The sequence below is a fragment of the Dama dama genome, chromosome 23 (assembly GCF_033118175.1).
Source record: "Dama dama isolate Ldn47 chromosome 23, ASM3311817v1, whole genome shotgun sequence".
Lineage (NCBI taxonomy): Eukaryota > Metazoa > Chordata > Mammalia > Artiodactyla > Cervidae > Dama > Dama dama.
In genome coordinates this window covers 21,829,419-21,846,283 of record NC_083703.1, presented here as the reverse complement: position 1 = coordinate 21,846,283, position 16,865 = coordinate 21,829,419, and the positions used below count along the sequence as shown (strand labels likewise).

The window sequence follows — 16,865 nt, the reverse complement described above, 5'->3', positions numbered from 1 at the left end:
CCTAACCAACCATTTGACAAAAATGAATAATAAAGTTCAAAGCATTTACCAGACATATCACCATTGTGATCATAAAATGGAGGTGACTGGCCGATCAGCCCATTTCTCTTTGTCCAGCCAAGTTGCAGACTCTGATCTCGTATCATACTACAGAGCCCATCCTCAAAATCACATCTTTTATAATCCGAGCCTAATGAGAGAGAAAAGAAATTAGTTTCCAAAACCCCATGTGTCTTCTTAAGAAATAATACAATACATGAAAAAAGAAAGCTTAGGAACAAATGACAAATAGAGATTAACAAATTGCTATCTATTAACAAATAGAGATTAACAAATTGTGATAGTTTTTCACAATTTCAGTCTACTTTATCGATGCAAAGGTTTTCTGCACATGACATTCAAATATATCCCCACACGTAAAAACCAGTGTGATCATACAGACAGAATGCCGCAGGTGAGGTCATAAGACTGAGGACCTAAGCCTGATTTTGTCTCTTACTAACTGAGGGCCTAGCTAAACCACTTAACCACACCAAGCCCCTTTTTTTTTTACCTATGGAACTAAAATAGTGACATCCTGTCCCTTCCTCCCATGAATGATTTCTATGAAGATCTAATGATAGAATGTATTTTAATCACACACACAAAAGGTATTTTCTAGCTTTTTTTTTTTTTTCTCATTTTCTCTGGGTACAAGTGATCCAACAGATTTGGGAGAAAGAAAAGGATTTGGACACCTGGTTGCTCATGATAATCGTTCAGAGTGAGCTTTATTCCATTATCCAACATCTGCAAATGTCATTCTCTAAAAAATAGATTAATTCAACCACAAATATACCATCCCTGGGTTGCAGCTCTTAGTAACGGTGCTTTTCCTTTGACAAGTTTGTTCTTGTCCCGACTGGTTGCATTAGCCACAGTGCTTATTCTGATTAATAGATAAGACAGTGCTTGGCAACCCAGTCACAAAAACCTAATTTTTATTTAATCATATTTTGGACAAAATATTACTTAGTAATACATCTGGTGCATGTTCTTGAGATCATCCACTTGAGTACTAAGAGCCAATTTGGAAATGACACTTTTAAACAGCATTAGCTAAACCTGCTTTACTACCAATGGTCTGTTTTATTAATTTTAGTCCTAGATTCCTAATGGAAAGATTTTACAAAGCAGCTGTATTCTCTAATATTAACGGGAATCTTCCAGGTACAATTTACTGAGGAAGGTCAGTGATAGGCTTTCTACGTCCAGCAGTTTACTCTCTACAACAATCTTACAAAGCAGGCAGCAAGTGAATGCTGGGGCCAAGAGTGGAACCCAGGTCTTTTTTGACTCCAAAACCTGAATTCTTAAAACTCGAAGGTCTCATTGTTAATCCACTAACCCATTTTTACCAAAGACCTAGATTTAAAGGTCTGTCAGTCAGAGTTTCTACTCAGCCTGGGGAAGCCAATATTTCCAGGTAGAAGCAATGTCCTTCTACTTAAAAACTAAAAAACGTGATTAGTCTGTGAATCATACTATGATTAAATCTACAGTTGCCTTAAGGCCTTTGAAATGTTGAGAATTGCTGAAATATCTGAGTTATTACCTCATGGACTCCTACTGATCTGAGAATCTAGTTGAACAGAAAATGAACTAAATTATATGTTATTTGTATATAAATGTGTGTCATTCAAATAGCTATGCAATAGCCTGCATAAATATGTATCGGTTTAAGTCTCTTTCAGCACCCAGCAATGTTTCCAATGATCTATTTCTGATTACAAAATATTCACAAAAGTATTTTTATCACTGTATTTCAACAATTATGTGTATGAAATATACTCACATTCTCAAATAGATGTCAGTTTTTAAATACCAAGAAATTACCTTGCGTTAAAATTACTTAGTTGATGTTTGTTTTCAATGCTTTTGTCCTCTTTAATAAACAAGGATAATGATGATGTATTCTGAAGTGTTAGAGCTACAAAGTAGCTAAATAAAACATTTTTATTTCTGAATAGTCTCAACAGGGGTTCTTTTCGTTACAGCATGAATCTAATGAGTATACATTTTTCAACTCATTCTTATTAAAAAGAAGCAATCATGAACTTCTCATAACTGCTGGGTTATTCAAAAAATCCATCAGAAAATTTTCTAAGTACTCATTTTTCTCCCAATAGAGAACTGGGTATTTTAAGCCAATTGAACAATTTTTTCTTGAATTGTGGTTGATTTGCCTTTTATAATCTCATATGCCACCCATCTACATTCAAATCTGACAGTACTTGCTATAGTAAAATCTGTGTGGAGATTTATCTGCTATTACAGCAATGCTGCGGTTGGACTGGATATGGAACAAGAAGGAATGGATGCAGGAACTTATCCAGAGAATCATGTTCCTGAGCTTTCTGAACTTGAGAAACTCATCATTTTGCTTTTAATTTTGTGATACCACAGGTCAAGTGTACTATCGTCAAAAAGAGACTGTCTCTATGTTGTCCTTTGAGGTTGCTTGGAAGACCCAATTATCTTCTGAATTGGCTTCCACCATGCCATATTCTGTCATTAACATTTTACTGCAGAGCCATTCAAAGATGTGATCATTAACACCGTAATTTGGGAAAATAGTTTAAAAAATATCCTCAAGTGATAGTTAACATAAGGCATGCTTCTGAAAAAATGGAAAGGAATAGAAAAAAATTTAATAATGGTAATGGTGAAGAATTTGATGCAGAATTCAGGATTAACTTAGTATGAGTAGGTCATCACAATAATGAAGTTCTTAGAAGACAGAGAAAATATAAGAATTAGGAAAATTCTAAAAAGGAGAGGTAGAAGGCCTTTATTTCACAGTTTTGCCTGGACCTATATTAATAAAGCACATTTTTTCCCCCTTGAAAGTTCTATGAGGCAGAGTTTTAGTCTTTCCTTAATAAATCCTGCTTTTCTTAGAAAATTGTGCCAAGACATACATAAAATGCATCATTTTAAGTGTATAGCTCTGTGGTAACAAATATATTCACACTAATATGCAACCGTCGTCACCCTCCAAGTTCACAACTGTTTCATTTCCCCCAAGTAAAACTTTTCATCCTCCCTCCCCTCAGCCCCTCAAAACCACCATTCTACTTTCTGTCTATAAATTTTACTACTCTAGGTACCTCATAAAAGTGGAATAAAATATTTGTCTTTTTGTAATTGGTTTAATTCACTTAATATAATTGTCCTCAAAGTTCATATTGTAGCATATGTCAGAATGTCCTCCCTTTTTAAATCTGAACAATATTCCATTGTATGTATCTACCACATCTCATTTATGCATTCATCTTCTGGAGGATACTTGGGTACAACTGACATCTAAATACTATTAATTCTTCCAATCCCTGAATATATGTCTTTGCATTTATTTGGGTCTTCTTTAATTTCTTCCAGCCAACAATTTTTAGTTTTCATATCCTTGGTTATGTTTATTCCTAGGTAGTTTTTGTTTTACACTATTATGAATGGAATTTTTTCTTAATTTCCTTTTTAGATGGTTCATTGAGTACAGAAATGCAGCTAATGTTTGTATGTTGATTTTGAATCTTGCACCTTTGCTTCATTTGTTTCTTTGTTCTAACATTTTTTTCATAGACTTTTTAGGATTTTCTACATTTAAGATCACATTTTCTGTGAACAGAGATAATTTTTTGTGTTCACATCCAGTTTTAATGGCTTTAATTTCTTTTTATTGTCTAATTGCTCTGACTAGGACTTCTAGTACTATGCTGACAGAAGTGATTAAAGAGGGCATCTTATCTTGTTCCAGATCTTAAAGAAAAAGCTTTCAGTCTGTCACCATTGAGTATAATGTTAGCTGTGGATTTTTCATATATAGCCATTAGTGTGTTAAGGTTAATTTCCTTCTAGTCCAAGATTAAGTGTTTTTATCTCATTCCTTTTTGAGGAAAGCTATATATTACTTAGTCACAAAATTTTACATACATTTTACTGTTTAGAGGATGATTTCCCTCATGTAGAAAGCATATAAAAAATTTTCACAAAGAATTATCTCCCTTACTCTCATTTAATTTAAAAATTAATGGCCAGTTCCTGCAAAAGATAAAAATACATTCAAAATATTCCAATTGAATAAAAGTAAATTTTAATTATTCTCAAAAGTAAATTTCCATGAAAGAGTGCTATTATTTGGCTGGGCAATTTGAAATCATTAATTAATTTTTATCAGGGAAATGTTTATACTTCACACTGAATTAATTTTAATAGTTTCAATGAGACAAAAATAGGAAAAATCCTAATTCAGAAAGGTATATGATAGCAAATGGAATAAGAAGTTTCATAGCTCACACCAGAATTACCTAATATTACTTAGGTTGGAATCTTGTCATATAGTTGCCTTTAATCTCAAGCCATTAAGCACATCTTCAGCAAGAATTTGACACAGATATCATCAGTGACATATGAAAAAAAGATTTCCAAATCACTATTTTAACTGTAATACTGTTTCAAGATTAGCAAAATTCAAAGGAATTCTCTGTGTCTAATTGTCTGGTGATTTCTACAGAAATACTGACTATGTGTGGCGTTTACTCCAGCCTGCAGTAGTATTACATGAGTATTATAAAGGTTATACAGCTGTTTACAAACAATTCTCTACTTCAGAGCAGCAGTTTGGCCAAAAGATCTCATTACTTTTCACCGCTGTCTGTAATGGTGAATATGGGACCTTTAATAGAAAGTTATCACTCTTGCATAGAGAAAACTTCATTTTGCATTCAACGTAGTGGTAAGATAAATACTGCACATGAAAACTCACATTTCACTCTATAAATGTTTATCTTCATATACTTCAATGAACTTCTACAATTACTTTCAAAAGTAGTTGACACTTACGTCATCCTACTGAAGAAAAAATGTTTGTACTTAATATCACCTGGCTAAACACTATCACCTCTCAGATTTTCAGAATGTACCTCTAAGGTAATTTTCACACATTTCACATACAAAGATTTATGTGAAGTAAATACCTTTTGAAAAATTCCTAAATCCAAAAAGTTTTCAAAAGAAGTTAGGTAATACTTTAAAACTTTATGATACATTTCATCATATCAAAATAAACAAAAGAGACCAAATGGAAGTATTCTTAAGCAAGACATGTATGTAGGAGAGAAATTATATAACTGAATATATTTTTCCACTTTGAGTCAATGGTAAATTTAGCTCTAAACATAAATGTATGTAACAGTTAATGTTAAAACTACTTCAGGTATGCTCAAGTAATTATCTAAGAATATTTTCTGGTAGTATTCCAGTAGTAGAGACCCACTGCATGGGATATACCTCAACATTGTATCAATAGTGTATCTATTGATACAAGAGTATATCAATAGTATATCAATACAATAAATATATCAATTATCTTATGGTTGATTTGTTTTCTGAATGATAGCAACATAAGTAACATTACTGTTTTATAGCTGAGTGAAAATAAAACAATAAAGCCTTTGGACATCAAATAATTTTGCATGATTGCTAAAAAAGAAACTATTGCTTAGTTTAATTAAACTAATAGAAACGTAATAGAATGAAGAAGACCAGGCAATGGGGTACTGCATGAGGCAGACAACGTGACATGAGAAACATAATTAAAAAAAAAAAATACCTAGAGCAGTACCACAAGATTTATTTCCCAGGCTCAGGATATTAATAAATTCTAGTAAAGGGAAGTTCTTGTCAACATTAAAAACATATAATTGTTACATCCAAAAATTATTTTTCTTGCTCAAAATTTATTTGCTAAATATCATGTATACATATTTCATTCTGAAGATTTAGTCTTTCTAAATTTACTATCTTAAAAAAATACTGAGTTAAAATAATATATCCAAATATTCTGCAAATAGGACCACCATGTAAAATAAGAAAATTTTCAAAAAATTATTAATAGAATTAGTTGCATCTGAATTTTAACTGTGCCAATTTCACTTAAAAAATTATATTAATCCATTCTCTAGAGCTCACATTATTTGGATTTTAAAGAGGGTCATAGACTGCTTTTTTCCCCCAAAATGTGATTGCTTAAACATCATAATAAAGTTAGCTTTAGAAAAAAAGAAAACCTTATCTGTAAGTTTAGCTTTGCAAATTTTAAAGAGAAAAACTGCTTTGCTATCATGATTCCTCCACAATATTTTCCCTCTAGTGTGGCATACAAAAGAAACTCATGCTTTAAAGTGATTGTCAATTCTATCTATGGTTATCCCATTTTAAATAAAATACCAAAGTGGAACTTCTCAGAAATGAAAATGAAAAGCGAAAAAGCCAAGAGGTGACTTCCCCAGGGTAACATTTAAAATGAAATCTGTTTATTCGACAGATCTGTTCCTTCATGCTTCTCTCAGGCTGGGGTTATTAGAATCTTTCACGCAGCCAGATCTTTCCTGCTCAGCAACTCTCCCCTTCTTTCGCATTAACCTTTTCCTCAAAGCAGAACCACTCATGTTATCAGAGCAATCGTGCTAAAGGAAGCTTCAGAGGGATTATTAATGGAAGGGACTTTGCACTTCAGGTCAAACCAGCCAAATGGTTTCCCTTTGCTGCTCAAAGAACAGTAATGGCTTCTGCCGGACCGGCCAAAGAAAGGGCAGTGCGTCCACAGGTGGCCTCTCTGGGTAAACTGGACAAATATAAATGAATCCCTCTCATTCGCTGCACTTTGTCTTTAATAGTTCCTAACAGCCTGATTGTAATCACAAACTGTAGGAGAAAAATCCCTCACCTTCTAAAGACAAGATTGTCAGTAACCACTTTTGTTTTTTGTAGTAACAACTGAATTTACAAATTCCAACAAAGCAAAAGCAAATATGTAGAGCTTTATGTAGGAGAAGAAAATGAAGAATTTTGTAAGCCCTAATTAAGATCGTATCTGAACACAAAACAGAAAGTATGTTTGAGTAAACTGTTCTAAAATACTAGAGTTAGTGCCTCTAGGTATCTGAGGGTTGCTACAAACCAATAATGGACCCATTTAATTGTATGAAAATGTTGTTTATAAAAGGTGACTGCTTGTAGGAATGGCACTCGTTCCACTGAGGAAATGCAGTCTATTTTCAGGATGTGATACTGTAATGGAAACTACAGAAACATACATGCCTTTACCCGTATCTTCCTAAGTGAACTTTTTATTAATGTTATACCAAGAGCATTTTCCCAGGAAGATCAGTTTATTTCATTTTATAACTTCTTATAACAAATTGGAGGTTCAAGATCACACGATTAGTAGATAGTTGACCCAGGATCCAAATCAAGGCCCTGAACTCTCTAAAGCTTCCCCTCTTTCCTCTGCCTTAGAATCAAAGGATATTCATCAGTTATGCTCTGTGTACAACAGGTACCAACTCACTTGGTGGGAATATCATACAAGCAAAAACAAAACCTCCTCACTCAACCTTAAATTCATATTAAATATTCCCATACTATATTCCAACTTAAGCTCATAATTTCCATCACAGCATTTTAAAACTGCATGACTAAGTTTTTTAAAAATCTTGTTTCATGGATAACAACATTAAACTTACCTTTTTGCATTTCACTCCCTCTTTATACTCAGTAAAAATTGATTCAAAATACATCCCATCAAGTAGAATCTTAGCAATTTGATAACATTTAAGTAGAGTTATTTTTATTTGTGGATCTGTTTATGTTTATTTATTTTTAACTGGAGGATAATTGCTTTGTGATATTGTGTTGCTTTCTGCCACATATCAACATGAATCAACTATAGGTACATGTATTCGCCCTACTTCTTGAAACCCCCTCCTACTCCCGCCATCCTACCCCATCCCTCTAGACTGTCAGACCACCAGATTTGAGTTTCCTGTTATCATACAGCACATTCCACTGGCTATCTATTTTACATCACCAACTCGATGGACATGAGTTTGAGTAAGCTCCGGGAGTTGGTGATGGACAGGGAAGCCTGGCATGCTGCAGTCCATGGGGTCACGAAGAGTCGGACAAGACAGAGCGACTGAACTGATGATGCTTCAATGCTACTCTATGAATTCATCCCACCCTCACCGTTCCCACCCTGTGCCCATAAGTCTGCTCTTTATGTCTGAAAAAGAGTCTTTTAGTTTCTGATTGACACTGAAGTCATATAAATGAACTCTGTACAGAATCAGGCATCTAGCTGAGCTTCCTCAGGCAACTCAGCAGCCCCTGGATTAAAGGTGGACAGGACTTAGAGGAAGGAGAGAAAGGAAACTTACATTGCTGTTCATCGCTCATGTCACCACACTGATCTGTGAAGTCACACACATTGTCAAGAGGCAGGGAGACCCCATTGTCACACTGAAAGGTTCCGGTTCCTTGCTGAACCAGTGTGGAGATGAAAACACAGGAGATCCAAAGGACACACAAAGCTTCATTCTTTGGAAAAGCTAACATTCTGGCAGAGGAGCATCACTTGACATGTTTCTTAGAGATCAGGCAGCTGTAACAGGTGAGTCCATAATTGGAAACATCCTTTTTCTTTTTTCTGTTCTTTAATTTCCAGGTTTACCTCTTATGACTGGAAACTGTTGGTAACTATCCACAACTTAACAAATGAGTCCCAGACAGCTCATTTACTCTTTCAGAGGAGTGTCTTTAGAAAATATTTAACTGAACAATTGCATCATTTCTATATCTAACTAAGCATGTATGTTTATTGCCCTAGTTATACCATGTTCAAACAGTTTAAGCCCTTATAATCATGTTATATCTTGAAAGAAAAAAAATTCTTTTAAAAAAAGAGCAGGCACGTAAATGGGAGGAAAACCACAGCAAAGTAAAAAGCAACATAAAAATGCTCTATATGAATTCCTATGCTTAATCATGTTCATGCAATTCAGAACATTGTCATGAAAACTTATTCAAATATTTCAGGGCCAATTATTAGAACTATTTCATGAGAATGAAATTCTTGTCCTTTATCACTGAATGGAAACTTTGCACTGTTTGTTGAGATAAACTGAAAAACACAGGATTTTTAAAACCAAAGAGACATTGGAGACCATTATTTTCCAAATCACATTATTTGGACTCAAGAAAGTTAAGGTATATGTATGAGGAAATACAGTAATCTGGTGTTAGCAACTGGAACTCAAATATCCTGCTGCTGAGTGCAGTGGTCTTTCTTCTGTAGTATGTGGATTTTCCTGTTAATTCATCTTAATTTGCTTTTTACAAGTGAAACGTACAATTTCAAGGTGATAGTCACAATGAGCAGTATACTCAAGTTCAGAACACTTGAACTTCATGTTATAAATAATAATTCTGTGAAGCTGAAAAATAGAAATCATATGAAGTTGATTATTCAAAATAGTCCTTTATATTTGATTTATTAACAGCATATTAAAGTTCTTTTGAACTACTTTTAGTTTCTGCAATATAACTTCAAGAGATGAAAACACAAAGACTATATGAAGTGACTGAAGAATGTAGGGTGAGAAGAATCACAGACCAGGAACCAACAACGTACCTATGCTTTTAAAGAGGATACAAGGAAAGCAAAATTTTTTCACATATTCAAAGAAAAAAGGCCCAATAAACATATGAAGTTCTACAGTGTGATTATTCCAGATTCTAGGAGAAAAATTCATAATTTTGTCCTATTATTAAACACTTCACACAATTTAGCATTTCCTCACTCTGTGCTTTGTTCTATTTCAGGAATATTTATTCTCCCCATCTCTCTGCTCAGATTATATTTTCCAGGCTTTCTCTTCATGCTGATAATTTCAAGTATCATCTATACATTGTTGTCTCCCAAGTCCATATCTGAAGCCTTGATATGACATGCTGAAAGTGAAAGTGAAAGTCACTCAGTCCTGTCCGACTCTTTGCAACCCCATGGACTGTATCCATGGAATTCTCCAGGCCAGAATGCTACAGTGGGTTGCCTTTTCCTTCTCCAGGAGATCTTCCCAACCCAGGGATCACGCCCAGGTCTCCCACATAGTGGGCGGATTTTTTACCAGCTGAGCCACAAGGGAAGTCCAAGAATACTGGAGTGGGTAGCCTATCCATTCTCCAGCAGATCTTCCCGACCCAGGAATCGAACCGGGGTCTCCTGCATTGCAGGTGGATTCTTTACCAACTGAGCTGTGAGGGAAGCCCACAATATGACATGCTACTCAAACCTATATTTTAAGTCTTCTTCCTGAGTATATATACACATACACACAGCACATAGACAGACAATGTGACTTCTCTACTTGTGTCAAAAACTAACCTCATCTTCCTTTCCCCCACCCACCCAATGAGCCTTTACTCCCATATTCTATATTTCAGTGAACAGCACCGTCTTGCCAAGCCAGGAACTGATATGTTGGTCCAGGACTACACTCACTGCCTATCCCTCAATCATCAAATCTCATGAATTGAATTCCATATATGTCAAGTGAAGACTCCATCAGTTCTTATTTCAGCAACACCCTGAACCAGATGTCTCCTATCCACAACTCATTTTCCATTCTTCAGGCAGAGTGATCATTTTCAAAGCATAAGCCACTCCTACTTATTTCCATCTGAAATAACTGTAAGTGCCATATGCCCTAGCAGTTTACCTGCTGCAGTTCCCTGCTGATTGAATCCTCCTCTGTGTTCTCCATCACAATTTTGCTTAACCATGAACCTGGCAGTTTTCTGAACATGCATTTCAAGACTCCAGATTTGAGATCTCCTTCCTATCCCAACCACCAGATGCATACTAATTAGTCTTTAGTTTTCCAATTTTGAAGAATATCTTTGAACTATCTTGACTTATTTTCTCAGGCTGAATTAAGTTTTGTTCCTGGGTTGTCTCTCATAGTCTTCTGCTCTCACTAATCTTAAATACTTCTGGGTCTGGTGTGGTCACTGACGTTTACTTCAGTGATTCTTCCACGAGTCTATAAGACTAGTGCTGGACTGTGACTTTCTCACTATTGTATCATGAGTTACTAGCAAGGTCCTGGCAGATAGGTCAGTAAGTAATTCCTTATTGAATGTAATTTAGGAGGGCTTACCATCAATAACCTCAGATATGCAGATGACACCACCCTTATCACAGAAAGTGAACAGGAACTAAAAAGCCTCTTGATGAAAGTGAAAGAGGAGAGTGAAAAAGTTGGCTTAAAGCTCAACATTCAGAAAACTAAGATCATGGCATCTGGTCCCATCACTTCATGGCAAATAGATGGGAAACAGTGGAAACAGTGTCAGACTTTATTTCTGGGGGCTCCAAAATCACTGTAGATGGTGATTGGAGCCATAAAATTAAAAGACGCTTACTCCTTGGAAGGAAAGTTATGACCAACCTGGACAGCATATTAAAAAGCAGAGACACTACTTTGCCAACAAAGGTCTGTCTAGTCAAGGCTTTGGTTTTTCCAGTGGTCATGTATGGATGTGAGAGTTGGACTGTGAAGAAAGCTGAGTGCCGAAGAATTGATGCTTTTGAACGGTGGTGTTGGAGAAGACTCTTGAGAGTCCCTTGGACTGCAAGGAGATCCAACCAGTCCATCCTAAAGGAGATCAGTCCTGAGTGTTCATTGGAAGGACTGATGCTGAAGCTGAAACTCCAATACTTTGGCCACCTCATGCGAAGAGTTGACTCGTTGGAAAAGACCCTGAGGCTGGGGCGGGGCAGGATTGGGGGCAGGAGGAGAAGGGGACGACAGAGGATGAGATGGCTGGATGGCATCACCGACTTGATGGACATGAGTTTGAGTAAACTCCAGGAGTTGGTGATGGACAGGGAGGCCTGGTGTGCTGCGATTCATGGGGTCGCAAAGAGTCGGATACGACTGAGCAGCTGAACCGAAGTGAACTGAACCATCATTTCAACTTTTGCTAGGCACATGTAAATAAATGCAAGAGGTGAAGTTTTTAGTACCTCTACATAAAAGGCATATAATTCTTGTGTTCAATGTGGCTTTTTTTATTTCTAAATCTTGTGCTATTTTTAAAGGTCCTTTAGATTTTGAAATTGCAATTTTGTGTTGCATTGGCAATACACTCCACCATCCCCCTACACTAAATAAGTAAAGACGTGTATCATGTCAAAACTCATTCCAGATTTTCCTTTTCAAGTAAGGAAGACAAGAGAGAATAGAAATGAAAGAATGTTATAAAGAAGAAAAAAGAATAAGCAGAAGAGTGTAAAAAGGCATGAAAGCATAAAAACATTTCAATTTTATATTCTAACTCTGAATTCAGGTCCCTTAACATTTTATATGATCACTATTTTCCATTTACAAAAAAGTTACATATTCCATTGCTGTCATACCTGTTTATTGCCTAGTTTCAACTGGGAAACTCCTTTATTAACTGTTACTGTCTACTAAAACTAACATTACTCTGTAATGTTTCAAGTGTCATTCATCATTTAGACAAGAAATGAACTAGAATAGTGGCACCCAAAGTATATCAGTATAATCCAGTATGTAAATCAAGTTTATATTTTGTGGCCAAAAGGTAAAATTATATTCAAATGATAATATGTTTAATCACTTTTTCTCTACATATACCAAAAGGGATATAAATTGATACTGGTAGCACCCGGGGTTGTTTTTATATAGTTTACTGAGGAAAAGGACAAGTCTTAGAGATCCAGTGCTCCTACACTGGGCTGGGTCTATTATATACACTGTTTCATTATATCCAAAACATCTTGCATTGTTCCCTAGATCTAAATTTAAAAAACAGTACTCAGTTGTCCAAGATCACATGATTATTAAATAATGGTACCTGGATTAGAACTCAAGAGAGATGAATTCTAAAATTACATAGTCTAAAAATGGACTATGTAATTTTAATTGGCAATCGTTGTTCAATAATTTCATAAGGCAATATAAAGGTGAGCTTTCCAACAGGAAAAGTGACAGAATATTCACTTTAGAATGACATATCATATTCTAGCTTTTTTAAAAGATTGAGAAGCTACTTTACACAAGACATTGGGGGTGGGGGTCAGGAAGATACAATAGAAAAAAAAAAAAAGACAAATGTCCCTAACTTAAAAGAAATTACAACTTGGAAAGGTGATATGAGACATTTAAAAAAAATGTACTCACACTGATTCTAATTTTGGCTAAAAAGTGGTAGGTCATGCTTTATATTTAAAAAGCAGCATTCTCAAAATACAAGAAAGTTAGATGATGGACGGAGTGGAATATAAACTGCTTTAAAATACATAAATGGATCCTGAACCTATAAAACTCAAAGAAAATTCCCAAGAGTTGTAAGGGAAATAGGAAAAAGGAAATAGCACTAACTCAGAATTTATTACTGAAAGATGGTCCTAAAGAATATTTTAAGGAAAATTTCAGATGAGTTCAAAATAATGACTGAAAGAAGGTATAAGATGCACGAAGAATGCGTGAGAAAGCACTTGCTCTATTACAGATTGAAGTGGCCCATTACCCTAATCTTGAAAGATGAACTGAGAAAGGTCATAAAAAGACTTGAATTTATATAACATAGGGAAATACAAGTGCTATCACTGCAGAAATCCAGAGGAAGAATAGGCTAGGAAATAAATTCCTGACACCTTCAATAAGGATTCCCATAGGTTGTGATCATCCAAATAAAAACTCGGTGAAAAATTAACTGACAAGTCACAAAGAAGTCTATATAACTCAGGGCCATCACAAATAATCAAATAAACAAAGGTGTAATTACACACCCAAAGTGTCACACACTGGAATTATGTAATAGTGAATAAAAATTATTTATCAGAGATTTTAAAATATTAAATTTTTAAAACAAGCACAAGGAAAGAGACTAAGCATGATTTTGTAAAAGTGCCCAGGAAAAAATATAATCATTGAGAATGAAAGGAAAGTAGATGGTAGAAGCAGGAAGAAAGAAAATGAATAAAAAATTTAGTGAACTGGAAGATAGATATTTTTTTTAATATACAAAATGCACCATAGAGATGTATGCAAATATTTTAAGGTATAGTTTAAGACCCTGGAACATAGAATGGTAGAGTCCAACATATGACTAAATGAAACTTATAGGAGAGATTAAAAACATAAATATAGACAGGCAATATTTGAAGTAAAAATTTTCCAGAAAAGAAGAAGGTCATGAACTAGTAACCCTTCCGATTCCTCCAATTGTCTACAACCTCTTCTAGAAGACAGAAGCAGAGGGAATGCTTCCTAACTTATTCTATGAGGACATGCATGTGTGCTCAGTTGTGGCCCATTCTTTGTGACCCCATGGACTGTAGCCTATGAGGCTCCTCTGTCCCTGGAATTTTCCAGGCAAGAATACTGGAGTAGGTTGCCATTTCCTACTCCAATTCTATGAGGACAGCATTACCGTATCACCAGACAAAAGACAAAAGAAGAAAAGTTACAAACCAATCTCTCATGAACATAGATGTAAAAATCCCCAACAAACTGAAGGCAAATCAAATTCAGCAATGTATAAAAATAAGTGTGTGTGCATGCAAGCTAAGTCACTTCAGTCATGTCCAAACTATATGCCACTCTATATATTACCAAGTGGAATGTATTCCAGATGTGTAAAATTGGTTCAACATTCAAAATCAATTAATGTAATCCATCACATCAACTGTCTATAAATAAGAAAAGTTATATCAACTGATGCAAAAAAAGTATTGGACACAATCCAATATTAATTATAATTTTAAAAACTCTCAGAAAACCAGGAATATAAAGAAATTATCTTCTTGATGAACATCTACCAAAACTCCACAGCTAATATCATACTTAATGATGAGAAACTAGGTGTTTTCTCCCTAAGATCAGAAACAGGCAAGAATGTCCTCTTTTCCTATTCAGTATCATACTGAAAGACCTACGTAATGCAGTAAGGAAACACACACACAAAAGATGTACTAATTGGGAAGGAAGAAAAAAAACTGTTCAATTATTTTGACAATTTTACATGTAAAAAAAATTTTTTTTAAATCACATATTAAAAAAACCCTGAAACTAACAAGTGACTACAGCAAGGTTACAGGATCCAGGTTTAATATATAAGGTAAACCACTTTCCTATATGATTGTAATGGAAAATTAGGCTTTGAAATTAAAAACACAGAAATATTTTTATTAGTATCCAAGGAATGTATAAATATAAATCTAAAAACATATGCCTAAGAGTAATATAAAGAAACTTATAAAGTTTTTATCTAAAAAACATCAAAGAAAATTTGAATAAATGGAGAAATATCCCATGTTTATGGATAAAAAGACAATGTTAACAGTTTTTCCCAACTTCATGTATGAACTCAACACAATTCCAATAAAAATTCCACCAAGTTATTCTATGATATTCACAAAACGAGTCTAAAGTTCATATGAAAAGGCAAAGACTCAGAAAAATCAATACTGAAGAACATTTGAGGGCTTCACAGTGTGAATATATCACCTCATTGCAAAAGTTAGTATAAAGCTTTAGTAATCAAAACAAGGTGGTACTGGTTAAAGAAGAGTTAAATTAATCAATGGAACAGAATGGAGAGCCCAGAAATAGATCCACACAAATACAGTAAGTTGGTTTCTGACAAAGGAGAAGAGGCAATTCAGAGAAAGAATAACCTTTCCAACAAATGTATTGGAACAACTGGATATCCACACAGAAAAAAATATTAATATTTTTTAAGATATTAACATATAAACACAGACTTTAGAGCTTTCACTTTCATTAATTCAAAGTAGATCATAAACCTAAATGTAAAAAGTTTAACTATAAAGTGCATAAAATAACATAGGGGAAAATTGAGGTGACTTTGGGCTTGGCAATGATTTTTTACATATAATATCCAAAGCACTATATATAAAAGGGAATAAATGTGTAAGTTTGATTTTATTAAAATTAAAAATGTCTCTCTGAAAGACTAAGTGAATGAAAAGATTAGCCATAGACTGGGAGAAGATCTTTTTTGGTACATTATCTGATAAAGGTCTTGGGTCTAAAATAGCAGAGAACTGTGACATTATCAACAATTAAAAAAAATATATAATTCAAAACTGGACAAAAAGAAAAAAAAAAAACTGATTAGAGACTTCAACCCAAAACCTGAAACCATAAAATTCCTAGAAGAAAGTATAGGGTGTGAGCTTCTGGACGTTCATCTTGGCAATGTTTGTTTGTTTGTTTGTTTTGGGTTTGACATCAAAAGCAAAGGCTGCAAAAGCAAAACTAAACAAGTGGGGCTAGATCAAACTAAAAAGCTTCTGCAAAGCAAAGGAAACCATCAACAAAATGAAAAGGCAATCTGTGGAAATGGGAGAAAATATTTGTAAATCAGATAAAGGGCAAATATCCAAAATATGTTTTTTTAAAAAAACTTGCACAACTTAATATCAAAAATAATAATAATAATTCAACTTTAAAATGGGATAAACCAAATAAACATTTTTCCAGAGAGGATGTAGATAAGACCAAAAGGTCCATGAAAAAGTGTTTAACATCAATAATCATCTCGGAAATGCAGATCCAAATCACAATGATGTATTACCTCACACCTGTTAGAATGGCTGTCTTCAAGAGACAGGGGAAAATAAGTATTGGTGAAGATGTGGAGAAAAGGGAACTCATGCACACTGTCGCTGGGAATGCAAATTGTACAGCCACTTTAGAAAGCAGTTATGTGGTTTTCTCAGAAAATTAAAAATACAAATATTATATGATCCAGTAACCCCACTTCCAGGTATGCAGTCAAAGGGAATGAAAATGGGATATTGAAGACGTATCACACTCCCATATTCACTGCAACATTATTCACAACCATCAAGTTACAGAAGTAACCTAAGTGTCTCTCAACAGATGAATAATGGATTAAGAAGAAATGGTACGCATACACGTGGAGTA

At 34.6% G+C, this 16,865-nt stretch overlaps 1 protein-coding gene across 3 annotated transcripts in view; it reads right to left on the bottom strand.

Annotated features, from left to right (window-relative positions):
- MALRD1 (MAM and LDL receptor class A domain containing 1) overlaps positions 1–8,607 on the bottom strand; it is a 522,662-nt gene extending 514,055 nt beyond the window's left edge. For 2 of the 3 annotated variants that reach the window (XM_061126168.1, XM_061126170.1), the window contains exons 1-2: positions 8,259–8,607; positions 50–190 (exon numbers count right to left, since the gene is read on the bottom strand). In XM_061126168.1, the coding sequence (XP_060982151.1) occupies positions 50–190; positions 8,259–8,436 (319 nt within the window). In that variant the 5' untranslated portion in view covers positions 8,437–8,607. The remainder of the gene's footprint in view (positions 1–49; positions 191–8,258) is intronic. The other variant, XM_061126169.1, reaches the window with a different exon arrangement.
- Between the last annotated feature and the right edge of the window lie 8,258 nt (positions 8,608–16,865).